Consider the following 18670-nt stretch of genomic DNA (forward strand, 5'->3'; position numbering starts at 1 on the left):
TTCTAATTCTGACTTTCAGAATCACTTTCTCTGTGACCTTGGGCCACACGTTCTACCCCTCTGGGCCTGTTTCTTCATTTGGGAGGTGTGTGGGTTTCCTAAGGACCCTTCTGGCTCTAAGAATTGGTGAGCAGCCAGGCAGCTGAGAAGGTGGAGGGCACGGAGGAAGCTGGCACCTTTTCGTGTCGCCAGGGTCTAAAGATATCCAGGGAGTGCTGTCCCCTCCCTTCCCCTTTCTCTGGGCAGGGGTCACTTTCCTTCCCTTTGACTCACCTCCTGTCTCAAATCAGCCTCCGGCTCTGAGAAACATGACCCCTGCTGTAAAAATAAAGCGGGCAGTGTGGATGTCTGGCCCTGTGGATCTAGTGTCTGGGACCTCCTGGAGAAGGAGGGGGTAAACTTGCAAACTTGGAGACAGGAAGAGTCTTAGCCTCTTTAGGGCCACAGACCTCTTTGAGAATAATAAAAGCTAAAATGTACTGTGGGCTGACCCTATGCCTAGAACTCTGTTAGCACTTTTACAGGTGATAATATCTCATCCAGTCTTCTTCATAGGTCCACATCTGATGTTTGTGAGGCCTGGGGCAACTGCACAAATGATAATTACATAGATGTCTAAATATAAGTTATGAACCAAGATAGCAAAGTGTTAAAACTCATCTATTATCCTCCACCTTTGATGAATCTTCCTCAGTCTTAATTTTAAGGCCAGGCCCAAAAGCCATTCCCTGGCCCACTCTTCCCTGGTCTTGCTGGGACAGGGGCTCTCATGCATGCCTGGGAACCCTCCACCTGCATGTCAAGTTCCATCCACTTCCCACCCTCTGTAAACAGCTGCCCTTTGCCCACTCGCTAGGCCTGCGGGTGCACATCTGGCATGGGCAGCTCCTGAGAGGATTGACCCGGGGAAGAGGGCTGCTCGGAATCGGGTCATGTGAACAGGGAATTCCAGGGTCCCGGATGTTCGGAGCATGGTCTAGAAGAGGAGGTGTATAGACTCTCCTCCCTTCTGTCCCAGGAACCGCTTTCCCAGTGAGGAGGCGTAGGGCCAGAGGAGGGCCAGAGTGAGGCCCTCCAAACTCAGGAGCCCAGGGCTGAGGCCCCTGTTGCCCAGGTCTAAGGGTGGCGTTGCTCTTAACAATTGCATGAGGTGAATATCCTCACTTTCACCATATTACAGATGAAGCTGCTGCAGAAGATTGCATAACTTGCTCAAGGTCATACGACAATAAATGCTGGAGCTGGGACTCGATTCCCCAGTGCCTAACTCCAGAGCCCCTATACCACTATCACAGCTATACTGAGCAAGCCTCTCTCCTGGAAAAAAAGAGAGACATTCAGCATTTCCAGTACAACCTCAAGGGGTCCAGGATCTCTGAAGCCCACCAGGGACCCCAGGTTAAGAAGGTGGGCGGTGCAGGGGCAGTAGCAGAGGTCAGGCCATGAAGTAGGAGCAGGTTTCCAGGTCTGAACCAATCTCCAGACAGGCAAAGGTTGGAGGGTCAGGACCTCAGACAGGCCCTGTGGTGGCGGGAGGGGGCTGGGATGGCCGGGAAGGGGCTGCTGGGGAGGAGAGCAGACATGAGTCACCAAACCACCCCAAGTAGCACTAGTCACTTGTAACTCGAGGGTCTGGGAAAAAGCCCTCTGACCTGGCTGTGACCCCCAAGCCCGGACGCCTGCCCTGGGCTCCTCGACCCCCACCCCAAAAGGGAGACAAGGTCAAGGGAGTCTTCCAGGATTCTGAAGGACTCAGGACACCCTTGGAGGGGGGTAAAAGGGGAGGGTCTGAGGGGGGTGGCCTAGGTGGGAAAAATGAGAAGTAGGGGTGCCGCGGGAGGGTGAAGCGGGGCTTGGACCGATCGGTGGTGTCTGGCTGATTCCCTAACCAGGAGCATCATGATTTTCGAGGAGTCCGTGAAGCAATGGGAGAGGATGGTGGGCGGTGACGGGGGCCGTTTACAGTTGGAAGCCGGGTTCCCGGGACCCTGCACAGCGGGGCTCCGCGAGGCTGCACACTCGCGGGTCGGCGGCCGCGGCTGGCAAGCCCGCACACGCCCGCCGGCTGCTGCAGTGTTGGCTGCGGGCATCCGAGAGGTCCCTTCGCGGCCCCGGGAGAGAGAGCCGCTACCCTACTCGTGTTCCCCAAAGCAGAACATCGCCGCCTTCCAACACTCGAAAAGCTCCATCTCTACTCCTCCCCAAACTATCCTCCTAATTGGCAGCTCAGCGCACGGGATGATGCGCGCGGCTGAGCGCGGCCCTGCAGTGCGAAGCCGCAGCCGCCCAGCCCGAGCCGGAGAGGAAGCAGGGGTGGTGGTGGGGAGGGGGCGGTGCGGCAGGCTCCCGGGGCTCGGGGACCACGAGGCGGGGGCGCCCCGGGCTCCGCGGCGGCCACCGCCCCTCCTGCGGCTGGAGGGCTTCCAAAGCAGAGGAGCAGCGTTGCTCGCCTCTGCACTAGCTCGGAGGCCCACCTGCTCCCGGTCCTCCTCCTGGGGCTCCTCCTTCTCCTCCCCTTGCCCTCCGCGGCTGCTTCCGCAGCCGGCTCCTCCTCTCCCTCCCTCCTTTTCGAGGAGTCCGTGAAGCAATGGGAGAGGATGGTGGGCGGTGACGGGGGCCGTTTACAGTTGGAAGCCGGGTTCCCGGGACCCTGCACAGCGGGGCTCCGCGAGGCTGCACACTCGCGGGTCGGCGGCCGCGGCTGGCAAGCCCGCACACGCCCGCCGGCTGCTGCAGTGTTGGCTGCGGGCATCCGAGAGGTCCCTTCGCGGCCCCGGGAGAGAGAGCCGCTACCCTACTCGTGTTCCCCAAAGCAGAACATCGCCGCCTTCCAACACTCGAAAAGCTCCATCTCTACTCCTCCCCAAACTATCCTCCTAATTGGCAGCTCAGCGCACGGGATGATGCGCGCGGCTGAGCGCGGCCCTGCAGTGCGAAGCCGCAGCCGCCCAGCCCGAGCCGGAGAGGAAGCAGGGGTGGTGGTGGGGAGGGGGCGGTGCGGCAGGCTCCCGGGGCTCGGGGACCACGAGGCGGGGGCGCCCCGGGCTCCGCGGCGGCCACCGCCCCTCCTGCGGCTGGAGGGCTTCCAAAGCAGAGGAGCAGCGTTGCTCGCCTCTGCACTAGCTCGGAGGCCCACCTGCTCCCGGTCCTCCTCCTGGGGCTCCTCCTTCTCCTCCCCTTGCCCTCCGCGGCTGCTTCCGCAGCCGGCTCCTCCTCTCCCTCCCTCCCCCTCTTCGCCCTTTCCGCGCCAACTTTCCCGAGCCCCGGACGGCAGCGCACAGCTCCCCGGCAGCCTCGGGGCCGACTGCAGACCGAGGGCTGCAAGCGCGGCTGTGACCTGTGTATCCTGTCCCCGCGCCCCTGGTGCGCTCCGCAGAGAACAGCACGATGCCCGGGGCTGGGCACCGAGGCGCAGCCTGGGCGAGATGGCTGGGCACTGGGCTTTTGGGTAAGGCAGCCCCGGCTTGGTTTCTTCTGCCTCTTCCCCCCACCCTTCCCCCACCTTCCCCCAGAGGAGGAGACACTTAGAAGAGCAGCGCCTTGGACGGGGTGGGCTTTGGAGTGCCACACGGAATGAGCATCGCGGCTACCGCTTCTTGCCGGACGCGGGCTCGGGCTGCTGAGCTCCCTGGCGACCGTGCGCCGTTCCCTGCCCCATCCGGCCAGCCAGCCCCGAGATTAGTTCTTTGCTGTCTGTGGTGCCTTCAGCCCCGGGCTTCTAAAGCTGAATCTTGGGGCCCAGGGTTCGGAGGTTTAAGCGTGCCGGGGGAGGGTGTCTTTGCCTTGGGTATAGGGCATGCCAGGTGGGTTTGCATCCCAACGTGTGATTGTTGGGATGCTGGTTTCTACCTCTGCCCAGAGCCGTTTGCAACTTGGATGCTTGTTGCCCAGGCAGTAGCGTGCACCAGTGGGGGGTGGGGGAGCTCGCCTTCCCCCTGGTCCTTTTTCTGTTTGACTCCTCTGCTCTCTGCTTCCCCCAGTGCCCACTGCCTTCCCTGCAGACTGGATGGGGTTGAAGGCACTTGGAGGACAGTTCAAGCCCCTATTTATTTATTTATTTATTTATGGCCCGCACCTGCTTGCGGGATCTTACTTCCCCGACCGGGGGTTGAATTCGGCAGAGAAAGCGCGGAGTCCTAACCACTGGACCGCCGGGGAATTCCCCAGGCCCCCTTTTAGGAAGGATCTTATCTCTCTTCTTAGGTAAAGATTCCATGGGGTTGGGGGGAACCTGTTTAACCTGCTCCTGGCTCTTCATTTTTGGGATGAGTATGAGGACGGAGGGGGCACATCCAGAGGACACAGAAGGAACAGATTATTATCTATTAATACGCACACGGTAGTTTTGAGCGTCAAACTCCAACAGATTTGGGGATGATATTTATTAGTCCAGAATGTAATCGCCTCATAAATCATAGCTGGATTTCAACGTAAGCCGACTCCATCTCCGGCACCTGCACGGCTTCCGGTTTATATTTGCCAGATTTGGCTTTTGGCAGCTCCCCCCTCATCGGGTCAGGCACACCATGTAGGCATTTGGGCTGCAAACAGGGAGACAGAAGTCTTCAAGGGCGGTCACTGCTGCTTCTGCAAATGTAAACCGTGTACAGACCTGTCACGTTGGCACCTGGTAGAGGAGGGGGGATAGGGTATGTCTTGCACTCAGGAGCCACTGATTTTATTACAACTCCACAGCTGGATGGGAGTCACTGGTGTTCTCTCTTGTGCCTTAGGCACAGATATGCTGGTTTCACAGTGACCCTAGGAAGTGGGCCTCTGTGAGGACTGAGGCTCCTCTTCATGGGCTGGGCACAGTGCCACTCTACACTAGCTGCCCCTCACCCCATCCCTGATCAGCCCGAGTTCCCACCGTGGCCATGGCCATTTTATCCTCAACTGCGAAGTTGAGGATAAAATGGGTGCCAGTCCCTTCCTAAGCATGTAACTGGTAATGTATGTGTCCTACCCACCCCTTCCTTTTCCCTGATTTGCTTAATTACTGTGATCTCTGTGTAATTATCACTTGTGAGGGTGCTATGTTGCCCCACCTTCTTTCCCTTGGTATGTATTTATTAAGGGCTTGTTTAATGAGAAGGCAATTAAGGAGAGGGTGCTGAGTCTCACTCAGAGGAAGGAAAAGGAAAGGGTAAGTAAGGAGTTCATGGAGAAGAGGATGGCAAAGGGGGGAAATGGAGAAAGACCCCAGGTTTGAATCTGGAACCGGGGATTTGTTCTTCTTCTGGAGATGCAGGCCTGTGGGGTCTCCCAAGCCCTAATGCCTGCCATGGTTGGTGGGACCAGCATGCTAGGTAGACCCCAGGTACAGATCCTCCCACTTTGCCCTGTTGCTGTGGGTGTAGGGCTCTCTGCATAAGCCACGGGCTGGCTGCACCAACGCACCCGTTCCGTGGCCTGCAAGAGGAGGGATGGGCACTCTGCTTGGACTTGTTTGCAAAGCTGGTTTTGTTGAAAATCCAGTGTTGTCTCAGGGGCATGTTTCTCTCCCGGCAAAGCCCCTGGGTGTGGGCCGGAAGGAGGCAGGTTGCCTAGGGAGAGGGAGCTGAAATCTTTCCTCTGTCTCTGGGCCCAGGGGCCTTCCTGGCTCAGCCTTGCCCCCGCCCCCTCAACGGCCCCCAGGGCCTGCACCCCAGGAGGGGTCTTGTCCTGCTGACCTCGGCCCACTTTCTGCCTCCCAGCTCTAACTTTGAGCCCTGTCTGACTCCCCCGGGGGCCAGAGTGTTATCAGCTTCCTTATTAGAGTCAGCTGTGATTCCGCCTGCCCTGCCAGGAGAGCCCTGGGAGCTAAACTTAGGGCACCACGCTGCCCCTCTTTCCTCCCTCCACCCCAAGGTGGGTGTCACTGTCCCCGGATGTGGGAAAAGGTGGCAGAATGTTTCCGCCTTGGCATTTGCCTTGGAAGGTCCGATGGTAGCCCTGAGATCCCTGCTGGTGTATTTAATGATAACATTTGCATGTACCAAATACATTTTTACTTTAAATGGGAGGCCTGAGTCAATCCTTAGACAAAACCGCAGCACCCAGATGATATAGGAGGTGGCCGATCAGTAAATAGCAAAGAAAATGGCTGCTCTGAGAGTGGCTCAACGGTTAGGGTCTTTCAGTGAGCAAAGGCGAGGCTTAGGGGCTTAGGATTGAATTCCACAAGATCATGAGTAGGAGGACTTGTTCATCGGTCCCACGATGCCAGAAAGAGGCCCTCAATCTGAAACATACACAAGAAATTCTGAAGAGTTTAGTTTGGGACAAAGCAAAGGAAGTCCTTCTTTATCTAAGGAAATAACCACATGGACATAATTACCTCCAAGAAGTAATACAAGGTGAAAGTATAAAACAGCGTGTGAATGGCCTGGAGATATTGTTGACTGACACTGGTCATTAAGTTGGGGTCCCTTGGTTACATCTAGACCTGTGATGGGGGCCAGCTCTGTCTCTCTCCCTCCCTTTAAGCACTATCCTTCTCTCCCTTCAGAGTGCCCAGGCCAGAGGATGGACTCACTGAAGCCCTTCTGGTTCTTTATAAGCTCATGTTTTAGCTTTATACCAAGCTCAGAAGGTAGGAAAGACAGCCATCCCTGGTTTGGGGCTATGGCACGTCTGACTTTCTCAAGGTCAGCAGGCGGAGTGGGGCCTGCCTTGTGTCTGCTGACCCATCCACCCTGGCTCGGTCATCCTGCTGAAGTACCTCTCGGGGTCCTCTAGCGGATTTAGACCTGCTCCTGCTCCCTCCTCTCCCCCCAGCGCAGGCTCACAGGGGAGAAGGTACAAGAGGCAGGGCCCTGGGCTTTCCTGTGCAGGAGTCTCCCAGACACAGCCGGCAGGACTTTTGCCCGCTGGGAGGGCGTGCTGTGGAGAAGCCAGGCTTGCTCGGCCTCTCTGATGCCTTAACTCGGGCAGGGCTCTGAACTTCACCGTGGAAACGTCTCTGCCTTTCCTTTGTCCCCTCCAGGTTACGATGGAAATGGCAATGCTTCACTCTGGGAGTCGGGGAGTCCCGAGTGTATTAGAGTTAAGTCACCCGCATAGGCACACACACTAATCAGGCAGAAATGTGCACTGTCATCAGCCAGACCTTAAAGAAACACTTTTCTCCTCTGTTCTGGACTTTTTTTTTTTTGCTTCTATTTAAAGCAGTCAAATAATTTCACTTTTGATGTGTATCTCTGGTGCTCTTGGATAGCCCATTCTGGCTGAGGTCGGGGAGAGGGATTTGGCCCCTGACTTGCATCCCCCACCACCTTCCCCAGGATCCCGAACACTGGAGGCTGGCGGTGTGGTGACCCTTGGAGCACGTGCTCAGGCCCCAGGGGAGCACTGTGGCCATCAGGAAGCTGCCTTCTCCCGAGAGCTTCCCCGTCACAGCTCTGCACTCTGTTCCGTGGTTGGCGGGGGCGGTAGGGGGTGAGAAGCAAAGCTGGGGTCTCCGATCAGAAGGCCATCTTCTAGGCCGGAGGGTGGAATCTCATGTCTGGCTCCAGTCCCTAGACCTCTGGGGAAGGGGGTTGGGGGGAGGGGAGAGATAAAAAGAAAACCAAGAGTGCTAAGGAGAGCTTGGCCCTGACAGCACTGTTCTCTTGGAGAGGCACCGTCACAAAGGGGTGGACAGCAGAGTGCCCTCTGTACACTGCTTATTCCACTCACCAGTTGTGTGGCCTTGAGCAGGTTAATCTCTCTCAGCCTCTTTCTTCATTTTGTGTATTGGGGATAAAAATAATAACTAACTACCTCATAGGATTATTATGAGGATTAAATGGGACAGCGCATGTAAAATGCCTGTCCTATTTTATCATAGGTGCTCAATTCAGATTCACCATTTATTATGTGGCCCCGGGCAAGTGACTTAACCTCTCTGAGCCTCAGTTTCATTGCCTGTAAAATGAGAAAAATGATACCTACCTTTTGGCATTCTAATAAAACTTGGAGTTAACAGGTCGAAATCCTCTTGCATGGTGGTCCTCCAAGTGTCATCCCTGACCACAGCATTCCCTGGGACCTTAGAAACGCACATTTCCAGGCTCCATTCTACGTGCTAGATCAGAAACTCCCGGGGTGGGGCCGGCAGAGCTAGATGTAATTGCCCTCCAGGTGATTCTGAGCTCTGTGAATTTGAAAGCCACTGCTCTAGAACAATTCCTGGCACAGAGGAGCTGATCAAAGAATGAAGACTAATTGAAATGACCTCTCAGCACTAATTGGAACCCAGCAGGTGGGCAAACCCTGATGTTTTAGGATGTAAGGAAGGACTTTCTTGCGTTGGGGCTTTGGGATGCTAGAAGTGTCTCCTTTTGACCTTAGGTAAGTCACCTAACCTCTCTATGCTCAGTTGCCATGTCTGTAATAGGGAGGTATTACAGTACACCACTCATAGCATGGATGTGAAGGTTAAATGTGCCTGACACATAATAATTGCTGAGTAAATATCAGCAGCTGTTGACAGTGGCAGGGGATCCTGGACGCGGGGTGTTATTTCTGAGCTTCGTGGTAAGAGCAGTCCACTTTGCCTTCAGAAGTGACGTGGACATGAAGAAGCTGAGGGGGGCCCTGAAAGCAGAGTTGGGCTGCCAGCTCTCCTTGGAGCTCCTCTTATTTATTTATTTATTTATTTGGCTTCGCGCAGCATGTGGGATCTTAGCTCCCCACCGCCGGGGAACTCCCCCTCCCCTAGTTAAAAAGCACTGCCCAGGTGGTACCAGGCATCATTATCTCATGTGGGCAAAACAAGAGGAAGCTGGTTTACGATGTACCACGAGGGAATTAAGTTTGACAAAAGAGGTCCTTCCCTGAGAGTGAGGATGGGAGAAAGAGCAAGGTTGGTGGCCTTTAAAACAAAGACTAACCCTGGCTGTCTTGGGAACCAGAGCAGTTCTGAGAATTGCCTTTAGAGCTGGGAGCTGACCTGGCCTGAGAAGGTTTCTCAAGTGGCTCGGCCACTAAACCCAGTCGGTTCAGCCAAGTTCAGCCATTTGGGGTCTTGGTTGTCCTGTCTCTAAAATCAGGCAGTGGCAGCTTAGTGTCTGTAACATGGATCAGTCTGGATCCTTTAGCTCTTACACTCTGGGAGCCCTAGGCTGGAGGTCCAAGTGGTTGAGAGAAATTACAGTCTGGGAAGAGATGCCGGGGAAACTTTGGCATAGGAGTTGGTGCAGCCAGATGGATGCTCTCAACTGCCCACTAGCCCTGGGGTCAGACCCCAGTTCAGATTTCAACTGCCTCTAGAAGTTGTATGACTTTGGCCAAGGCACAAGGCACTTTGCTCTTCTGAGCCTCATTTTTTCCACCTGTAAAATGTGATTAATAAGACCACCTTACAGGTGTGAGGTGAGGGTGGTATGAAATTACTCACACAGAACCTTAGCAAGCATCTCGGCCCAGGAAAAGGTCATTATTCTCAGGGTCACTGGAAACCTGAGAAGGACTCCCTCTGAGTCCTCGCCCGGGGTGACCCTGGGTGCCTGGTTCATCTAGGGGCAAGGAGAGCTGCTCTCTAATTCCGACACCCCTCTTCCCCATGACCTTGAGGTACGGTGGACTATCCTCAAGGACTTTGTAGGACAGGAGGACCAGCTTTCCTTACAAGAACTCATGAGGCAGGGCCCGGAGGCCACGAGTGGAAATTCACGATTGCCACCTGCTCAAGTGGCAGGGGTGGTATTGATGTGAGGGCGTGGGAAAGAAGCGGGGGCGGGGGTGTAGGGCTCGGGGGATGTTCCCAGGACAAGAGGCCGCAGTGGGGCTGCGGGGAGTGGGGGGCAGGATGGGCCACTTCGGGCCAGGAGGGGACGGAGTGTGCAGCGCTCTCTCCAGGCACCCCGCTTGCGTGCACCTGGTTGCCCGCAGTCGGCCTCCACAAAGTGTCTTCCGCCCTCACTTTCTCTGCGTCATTGCTTTACCCGTTCGGTTCTCGCTGCCGCTGACCGATGCCCAGACGTGCTCTGTTCCACCCCACCCCGCCGGATGCCATCCCCGTCCGCCCTGTCTCCCTTCTCTTCTCGGGGTCCAGCTCGGTGGTTCAGCAAGGTCCAGCGGGAGGCGCCCCTGTGCCTCTCCGCCCCTTGGGGCCGGTGGGAGCCGCCAGGGTCGGTGATGAGTGGCTGCTGGGCCGTGTCCAGACACCTCGATTAACGTTTTCCTCTTCTTCACCTCACGGGACCCCCTCAGCCCCCCAATACCCCACCCCCAATCCCGAAAACGGAACGGGGGTGCCGCGCACAGCCCTTGGGGAAATTCCCAGCGCGAACGGGAGGCGCGGGTCCTGCACTTGGGGGCGATGCAGGGACCGCATCCGCAGGTTAGGGGGCGCGGACTCGCGGCTCGGAGGCAGGGGCCTGGTTTTCCTGGGTTGGGGTGACTCCTGGTGGTCACTTAGAATGCCACAAGGGCTGCTAACTGGCTCGGAAGTCCATCCAGCTCAGGCCGAGCGGGAGAATGAATCACGGCAGTGGCCCGGGCAGTGTACGTTGAAGTAAAGAGAACCATCTTCCTGCTGTTGACGCCAAGGGTGATAGAGACCTCCCTGCCGGACCAAGCCACTCCACCCTATCCGAGAGGTCCCTTCCAGGCCTCCAGCCTGGAGGTTCCGATGGGGTTTTCAGGGAGGTGGTGCCCCTCACACAGGTCTCTTCCTGCTCCCTGTGTCCCTGTCGCTGGAGGTATCTGTGGGAAAGGCCGCCACCATCTACGCTGTCAACGGCACGGAGATCCTGCTGCCATGCACCTTCACCAGCTGCTTTGGCTTCGAGAACCTGCGCTTCTGGTGGTCCTACAACAGCAGTGATACATTCAAGATTGTAAGTAGGCGGGGAAGGGACAGGACAGCTCAGGTCCGCCTCCCTTCCTTGACGCCTCACCCCTGCCTCCCATCCCAGGCTCTGGTCATTTCTGGACTGACCCCACAGTGATGGTCCCCAGGACCTTTTGGCACCTTTTCTCCCCGTATTCTTTTCGGAGCCTGTCTAGAAGGATCTAAGTGGGAAGGATGCTTAGATTGTGTTGCCAGAATTTGGGGCCTGTTGGAATTCTTGGCTAGAGTCCTCTGTCTGGTCTGAAGAAATACCTGAAACTTGGTTAGCTTGTGTAAAAATTAATACTTTAATATAAAAAACAGGAGAGACAAGACCTTTGGAAGACTTGGAGGGGGGAAATGAGAAGAGTCCAAATCGGAGGAGGGCTGGGGAACGAATAGACCTTGGAAGGATGGGAGGGCAAGCTGGAGGAGAGAAGGGGCCAGGGCTGTGTCCACGGGTGGGGATGGAGCAGTCAGCAGGTGTTTACTGAGTACTCACTCTGCAATCTAGTAGGGGACCAGAAGTCACAAGAGACCAACTCTGGATGTAATGAAACGCTGAACGCAGAGGGTACCAATGCACAGTGCTGTGGGGTTGGTCCACGTCCTGAGGGAGGGTCAGAATTCAGGCAGATGGGATGTGGCGTCAGCAGAGGCTGGGGGCAGTGACAGAGGGAAACAAGTGTGGTATTTGCAGCATTTGTTACTTAAAAGGCTTTTATGAAGAGACCGGTAAAAGCATGCTACATTCTAGGGAGACCTTAATAACAGAAAGTGGGTTTAGCCCGAAGCCAGTAAAATCCAGGTTAGACAGGCAGACCTATCGATACTGGAAAGAAACCACTGGGGGAGGGCTCTTCCTGGACCTGGGCAGGCAGATACCCAAGGAGTGGGCTGGAGCGATGTCATGACTCTCGAAGGGACCTTGATTCTTTCTTGGCCACCTCCTTGCTCCCCTCTTCCCCCCACAGCTCATAGATGGGATTGTGAAGAATGAGAAGTCAGACCCCAAGGTGAAGTTGAAAGATGATGACCGCATCACTCTGGAGGGCTCTGTGAAGGAGAAAATGAACAATATTTCCATTTTGCTGAGGAACCTGGAGTTCAGCGACACGGGCAAATACACCTGCCACGTGAAGAACCCCAAGGAGAATTATCTTCAGCACCAGGCCACCATCTTCCTCCAAGTTGTTGATAAACGTATGCAGTGAGGGCTGGGACAAGGGCAGTAGAGTTGGAAGGACGGGGGTGGGGGTGGGTACCCAATTCAGTGTAATGGTGAAATGGACCACGTTGGTGTTTTCTTTCGCTTTATGCTTTCAAGAGCTGCTGGAGTTACATCTGGAAGCTTGAATAACTTAGCTTGAATACTTATTCTGCCCCTGAATAGCTTGTGATATACACTTAGGCCTTCTGAGCCTTGTTTTCCTCATCTGTAAAATCTGCATTCGCTTAGGGTTGTTGTGAGAGTTACAGAAGCTACTTGGAAGTGTTTTGTAAAGTTCTCCGTATGTGCTGATTATTACTACTCTTATGTATTCTGTTAGCGACAGCCGATTGGATGCCAGGCATCAAACCAAAGAGTGCTATGAATGATACACAGTGTTCTTTCTCGAGGAATTGACAGGTCAGGGTAGGACAGAAGACAGGTAAACACGTAATTGAAACAGGGGCAAAGCTTTTAGAGGCACAGGTAACAGATTGATAAGAATGATCTCTCCCTCTGGAGCTTAAGTCCCAGTTGGTGGGGTTTCAGTCTGACACAGGTGAAACAGACAGCGAGGAAGCATGTGATGAGGATGTCGCATGATCCCAGACACTGGAGGTGTTTAGGGAAAGGGCTGGAGGAGTTAGGCTGCGTGGGCATCTTCAAGGGGGGAGCCTGGAAGGCTAGGGAGGTGCAGAAGCAGAGAAAAAGGAAGGAAATCTGCTTGAGGATCCTGATCGTGCTGTGTTTCTTGTGTGCCTGGGGGTCCACTGCTCCCTAGATGGTGTGGAATTTCTACAGAGGAGATGCTCATGATTCTGGAATTTTGGAAGTTAGGGCCATTAGGGTTCTCAGGTGGATTGGATATGGGGGTTTGAAAAAAAGAGAGGAGTCAAGGATGACTCCAAGGATTTGAGCAATTAGAAGGATGGAGTTTTCTCAGCAGAGATGGGGGAGACTGTGGGTGGAGAAGGTTTGGGAAGTCAGGGGTTCAGTTTTCAGTTGAAGGAACTGAGGCTAGAAGAGTTAAGTGACCAGTTCTAGGTTACCACCTAGTAAGTGACCATGGAAATCCTGCAGTTGAAATCCAGACTACCTGGCTCCAGTGTCTCCTGATCACATAAGAGATGTCACAGGGAGATTCTCAATTTTTCCTGCATGGGCAAAGGAGACCTAGAAAGAGGCAATGAAAGTCTCATGTTTGAGGGTCAAGTCAAACCTGGGTGCTGTGGTCCCTGAGTCCGAGTTATTCCAGAACTCGTGTGGGTGTCTGCGGGAGGGCGTATGTGCAGAGTGTCGGGGGAGAGGGCCGTCTTCCTGTTATGCCTTAGCCTGATGGATGCCATATTCTAGCTTCTCCTGCTTCCTGCCTGAGGTGGGCGTGTCCCAGATGCCCAGGTTGGAGGCTCTGGAGCTGTTGGGCTGCCATGGTGCTCCAGGTGACTCCTGCTCCCCTTTTCCACCCGCCTTCTCTCCCTGCTCTGGCCATGAAGTGGAAGAAGTGGACAACACAGTGACACTCATCATCCTGGCCGTTGTGGGTGGGGTCATTGGGCTCCTCATCTTCATCCTGCTGGTTAAGAAGTTCATCGCCTTCATTATCAAGAAGACTCAGGAGAAGAAGTGAGTTGACTCCTGTCCTCCCACCAGCCCACCACCCACTCTCGTATTATGGGTGTTCCCAGCATCTTCTCATCCACCGTCATCTACCCCTATCTGCCTTCATCTTTCTGCCTATGTCTCCTAATCCCATCCTCTCTTCCTAATTCTCCCACCCTCTTTCCGTTCCCTGCCACCCTCCTCCCATCTTCCAGCCCCATTCCTAATCTCACTTCCTTTTCCCCATCCTCCCAGTAGGTGTTTTTTGAATACACTGACTTCACTGAGAACATAAATACAACCCACTTGCTCTTCCTCATTCCCCTGTCTTCCTGCCCATCCCGTTATCCTCTCTCTATTTGTACCACCTAAATCTAAAGTCCTACCAAAGGCTTTAAGACGCCTTTTTTTTTTTTTTTTTTTTCAGATCAGGGAAAATATAAGATTCCATGTACAGAAGCTCTAAAATGGGAAGATCCTTCTAGGGTGATGGGAGTCTCTTATTGTGAAATTCTGAAAATCCTAATGAGGGACATAAAAATAGTCTGAAAAGGCTGATATGGCCGCCTAGGAAGCCCTAGGATAAATTCAGGTATAAATCAGATATCCGTAAGAGGAAGCGGGAGGAAAGATGGGGAGGTACAAAGGGTGCGACCCAGGCCCAGAATTGCCGGAACAGGCAGGCTCCAAAATTGAATGTTGCAAAACCAGAGCAGGAAAAAGGCATTTGAAAGTTGTGTTCTTGGCAAGAAAGATGAGATGAGGCAGGCCTGCCATTGGAGCAGAGTGGGTGAGAGTAACAGGGAGAGGAAGAGAGAAGGGGGAGATGCTCTGTTGGTGTTGGCTTCATTCTGCTCTGTTGAGAAGAAAGAATTAGGCTTGAAAGGGCAGAAATTCCACTGGTAAAAAGGGAAGGCAGCTGAAGGCGCGGAGGGACTTTAGAGATCGGCAGAGGGGAGGGGGAGCAGGGAGGCACCGGCTGAGATGATGAACTCTTGGGTTGTCTGCCTGTACCGTGGCCAGAGGCTGGGAGGGTTTTGGAGATCTTGAGAGGGGCCAGGAGCATGGAGCTGGGCCAAATTCTGTTTTTAACAATCAGTCTTACTATTGATGGCGAGCAAACTTGGAGAACACGTTATTCAACATATGGTTTAAAAGCACTTAGAGAAGAAAACAGTGATCCTTGGGAGCCACCACAAGTTCATCAAAAATAAGGCAGGCTAACATTTTCTTGCTAGCAACAGCTGGATCGGGAGGACGCTATAGATAGTATTACTTCCTGTCACTCACCGCATGCCTACCATGTGTTAGGTACTCCACCAGGCATTTTTTTTATAAAATAGGTACAATTTTATTTTGAAGTTGAGCAAGTTCAGAGTGGTTTAGTGACTTGCCTAAGGCTAATAAGTGATAGAGTTGGGATTTGAATCCTGACTTGTTTGCTTTGAAGTTTCAGCCATTGCCACCATACCCTACTGATTCATGGGGTGGATGTAGAGTTCAGTCAGTCGTTCTTTCATTCGGTGGCTCTTTTTGAGGTGCTGTGTGCAAGGTACTGTGCCAGGTGCTGCAGGAGATTCTGGAAGGAATGAGATTCTGCCCTTAAGTAAAGAAGACATGTACACAAATCATTGTAACATGAGGCGGAGGGATCAGGGCCTGTGTAGAGGTGTGAGAGAATGCCGCAGGGGTTCAGGAGAGGGTGGAATACTAGGGAAGGATTTCTGGCCAAAGAGACATTTGTGGTCAGCCTTGCCAGATGACTATGGTTTAAGCCCTGGGGAGGGTGAAGAGAAGGGTGTTCCGGGTGGGGGACACTGAGAGCAAAGACAGAGAGTCTGGGAAACGAGCATGTTCTGGAAGACAAGGCATTTATTGTTGTTGCTTTTGAGAGAGTGGGGGTGTGTGATAGGGAGGAAGGGGAGGAAACACCTGCAAAGGGGGTTGGGACAGACCCTTGAGGACCTGGGAGTCCAGGCTGAGACTGGCTTTCCTCTGACTGCAGGGGAGCTGGGGAGGGCTTGCAGGGCCTGGCTCCATCAGAGGACCCAGAAGAAAGGGTCTGGCGTAGGTGGGCACGGGAACTGGGTGGGGAGGTGGGAGACAGGCCACGGGGAAGCCCGAGGAGGTTCTCCGAGCAGCAAGGAAAGCCTGCATAACAGCAGAGATGTGGCTTCTTTCCGAGAAGAAGGGAGGTGTGGGGCAGCATCTCATGATCAGTTCTGGGCTTTCACATGTGGGTGCAGTTCCCTCTGCCTGGAGTGTCTCCTCCCTCTTTTCCTGCTCATCTTTCTTGGTCTCAGCTTAAAGGACACTTCCAAAGAGCCTTTCCTGACCCTAGAAGGAGCCTTCCTAGGTTGAGTCCCTCCCTGGTATGCCCCCCATCCTATCATTTACCACATTGTATTGCAGTTACTTGTGTAATAGCACGTCTCCTGGAAGACTGCAAGTTTTTGGATTGCAGGCACCATGTCAATTGGACACCCTTCTAGCCTGACATGGTGCCTGGTAGCCAGTAGGGTCTTAGTAAAGAAATATGGATGGTTAGGTGGATAGGAATTGGCCAGGTTGACTATACCTTAGGTATAGAGATAGATAGATAGATAGATAGATGATAGATAGACCCATCTGAATAGAGGTCTTTAGTGGTATGTCACAGGGCTCTGTTTGTTCATTGTTATTATTAACACTTGAACTACACTAGGAGTGATATAAGAAACCTAACAACTATCTTGGATGGAGAACAAAATTGAGATCTAGGAGGATCTTTTTTTTTTTTTTTTTTTTTCGATTGAAGTATAGTTGATTTACAATGTTGTGTTAGTTTCTGGTGTATAGCAAAGTGATTTGGTTATACATACATACATACATATATATTCTTTTTCAGATTCTTTTCTATTATGGTTTATTACAAGATATTGAATATAGTTCCCTGTGCTATACAGTAGGACCTTGTGGTTTATCTATTTTATATATAGTAGTTTGTATCTGCTAATCTCAAACTCCTAATTTATCTCTCCCCCTTTGGTAACCGTAAGTTTTTTTTTTTTCCATGCCTGTGAGTCTGTTTCTGTTTTGTAAATAAGTTCATTTGTATCATATTTTAGATTCCACATATAAGTGATATCATATGGTATTTGTCTTTCTCTGTCTGACTTACTTCACTTACTATGAAAATCTCTAGGTCTATCCATGTTGCTGCAAATGGCATTATTTCATTCTTTTTTATGGCTGAGTAATATTCCATTGTATACATGTACCACATCTTCTTTATCCATTCATCTGTGGATGGACATTTGGGTTGCTTCCATGTCTTGGCTATTGTAAGTAGTGCTGCTATGAACATTGGGGTGCATGTGTCTTTTCGAATTAGAGTTTTCTCCAGATATATGCCCAGGAGTAGGATTGCTGGATGATATGGCAACTCTATTTTTAGTTTAAAAAAACTAAACCTACATACTGTTTTCCATAGTGACTGCACCAATTTACATTCCCACCAGCAGTGTAGGAGGGTTCCCTTTTCTGGATCTAGGAGGATCTTAAGAGGCTGGAGCTATGGACTAAATCTTGCAAGATGAAATTGATGAGGACAAAATGTTAAGTCCTTCCTGAAGGCCTCAAACCCAGGCATAGAAGCCCAGGGTGAGGCTAAGATGTAGTTTAGCGACAACAGCAGTGAAAAAGACTTGGAGGTTTTCATGAGCTGAAAGGTGGGAGTGACGTAGCAGTCAGGTCTTCCCAGGAGAGCCCTGTGCAGCCTGGGCACAGCTGTTGGGGGGGCGTTATAGTCAAACTGGAGCATGTCCAGCACAGGGTGGCCAGGGTGGTGATGCTCCTGGGGGGTGTCTTCCATCTCACCATCTCTCCTTCCTACTGCCTTCTGCCCTGTTCCACCACCCCCTGCTCACACCTGCTGTGCCCCTTCCGTCTCGTCCTTCTACCTCTGGTCACAGTGAGCTTCAGGAGGAAGGGCCTGCGGGGCCCTGGGTGAGGAGCACTTTGCCCTTGGCATACTGCCCGCTGGCCTGTACCCTTCCCCTGGGTTGGCACAGCCGGACAATTGCCCCTCAGCACTGATCCCTAGGAACAGCGCCTGGTACCCTTGCCTTCTGCCATGTTGAGATGACTGGGTGATGCTAGCCTTACTGAGACCTTCCTGTGGGTCAGGCACTGTTCCAAGGGCTCACTGACTCCTCCCAGCAACCCCATGAAGAAGGGGCCATCGTTATACCCATTCTATAGATGAGGATATGGAGGCAGAGAGGTTAGGCAACCTGGCCTCTGGCTACCATAGCTCTACAGAAGGCCAGGGAGAGGGTCCAGCGGTGGCCCAGGGCACCATGGCTCTTCCTCCACAAATTACCCATCACTTGGGTTCCTCCTCTCACCAGCACCCCCCTCTCTCCTCTCTCCTCTCAGGAAGGAGTGCCTCGTGAGTTCATCAGGGAACGATAATACAGAGAATGGGTTACATGGCTCCAAGGCGGAAGAGAAAGCACCAACAAAAGTGTGAGCCCTGCTTGGGGCCAAGCAGCCGCCAGGAGCCTCGCTTTCTAATGGTGAAACTGATGCCTGAGCCGTGTCCGTGAACCCACGTGCCTGAGACATCTGCTGCTTGGCTCAAATTGTAGTCTTTCCGGGCGGGGAGAAACTGGAGTCCTGTCCAGCCTGTCCCACCCCCTCCCCCACCAGGGCTCCCCAGGGACAAGGGCTGGCCAGGGGAGGGGCCCTGTGGAAGGTTCAGGAAAGGAAAGGAGGGGATGGAGCGGTGTGGAGGGCCGGTCCCCCGACACCTGGGTAGATGGTCTCCTTCAGTGTCCCCACCCTGGACAGGGAACGCCTTGGTTTTCCTCCCGATGTCTCTTTGTGAGAGACTTGGGGGGTTGGTGAGGGCTGCCCCAGTAGCTGGACCCTGAGTGTGGAGGACTAGCCCTTTTACGGTGGGAGTGGCCAGAGGACTGTACAGGATCTGAGGGTGGGAGGCTGCTGGAGGGGTCCTACAGTGAGAGGCTTTGATGGATTTTCCTGCTGCCCCACGTCCCTCTAGCGAGGAACTCCCCTTT

At 53.4% G+C, this 18670-nt stretch overlaps 1 protein-coding gene across 1 annotated transcript; it reads left to right on the top strand.

Moving 5' to 3' along the window:
- The first annotated feature begins 3387 nt into the window (after window positions 1–3387).
- SCN4B (sodium voltage-gated channel beta subunit 4) lies at window positions 3388–18120 on the top strand. The gene is made up of 5 exons (XM_007101823.2): window positions 3388–3448; window positions 10633–10805; window positions 11773–12001; window positions 13502–13631; window positions 18027–18120. The coding sequence occupies exons 1-5, from the start codon at window positions 3388–3390 to the stop codon at window positions 18118–18120; spliced, it is 687 nt and encodes a 228-aa protein (XP_007101885.1).
- The last annotated feature ends 550 nt before the right edge of the window (window positions 18121–18670 follow it).

This window comes from Physeter macrocephalus, chromosome 16 (genome assembly GCF_002837175.3).
Source record: "Physeter macrocephalus isolate SW-GA chromosome 16, ASM283717v5, whole genome shotgun sequence".
Taxonomy (NCBI): domain Eukaryota; kingdom Metazoa; phylum Chordata; class Mammalia; order Artiodactyla; family Physeteridae; genus Physeter; species Physeter macrocephalus.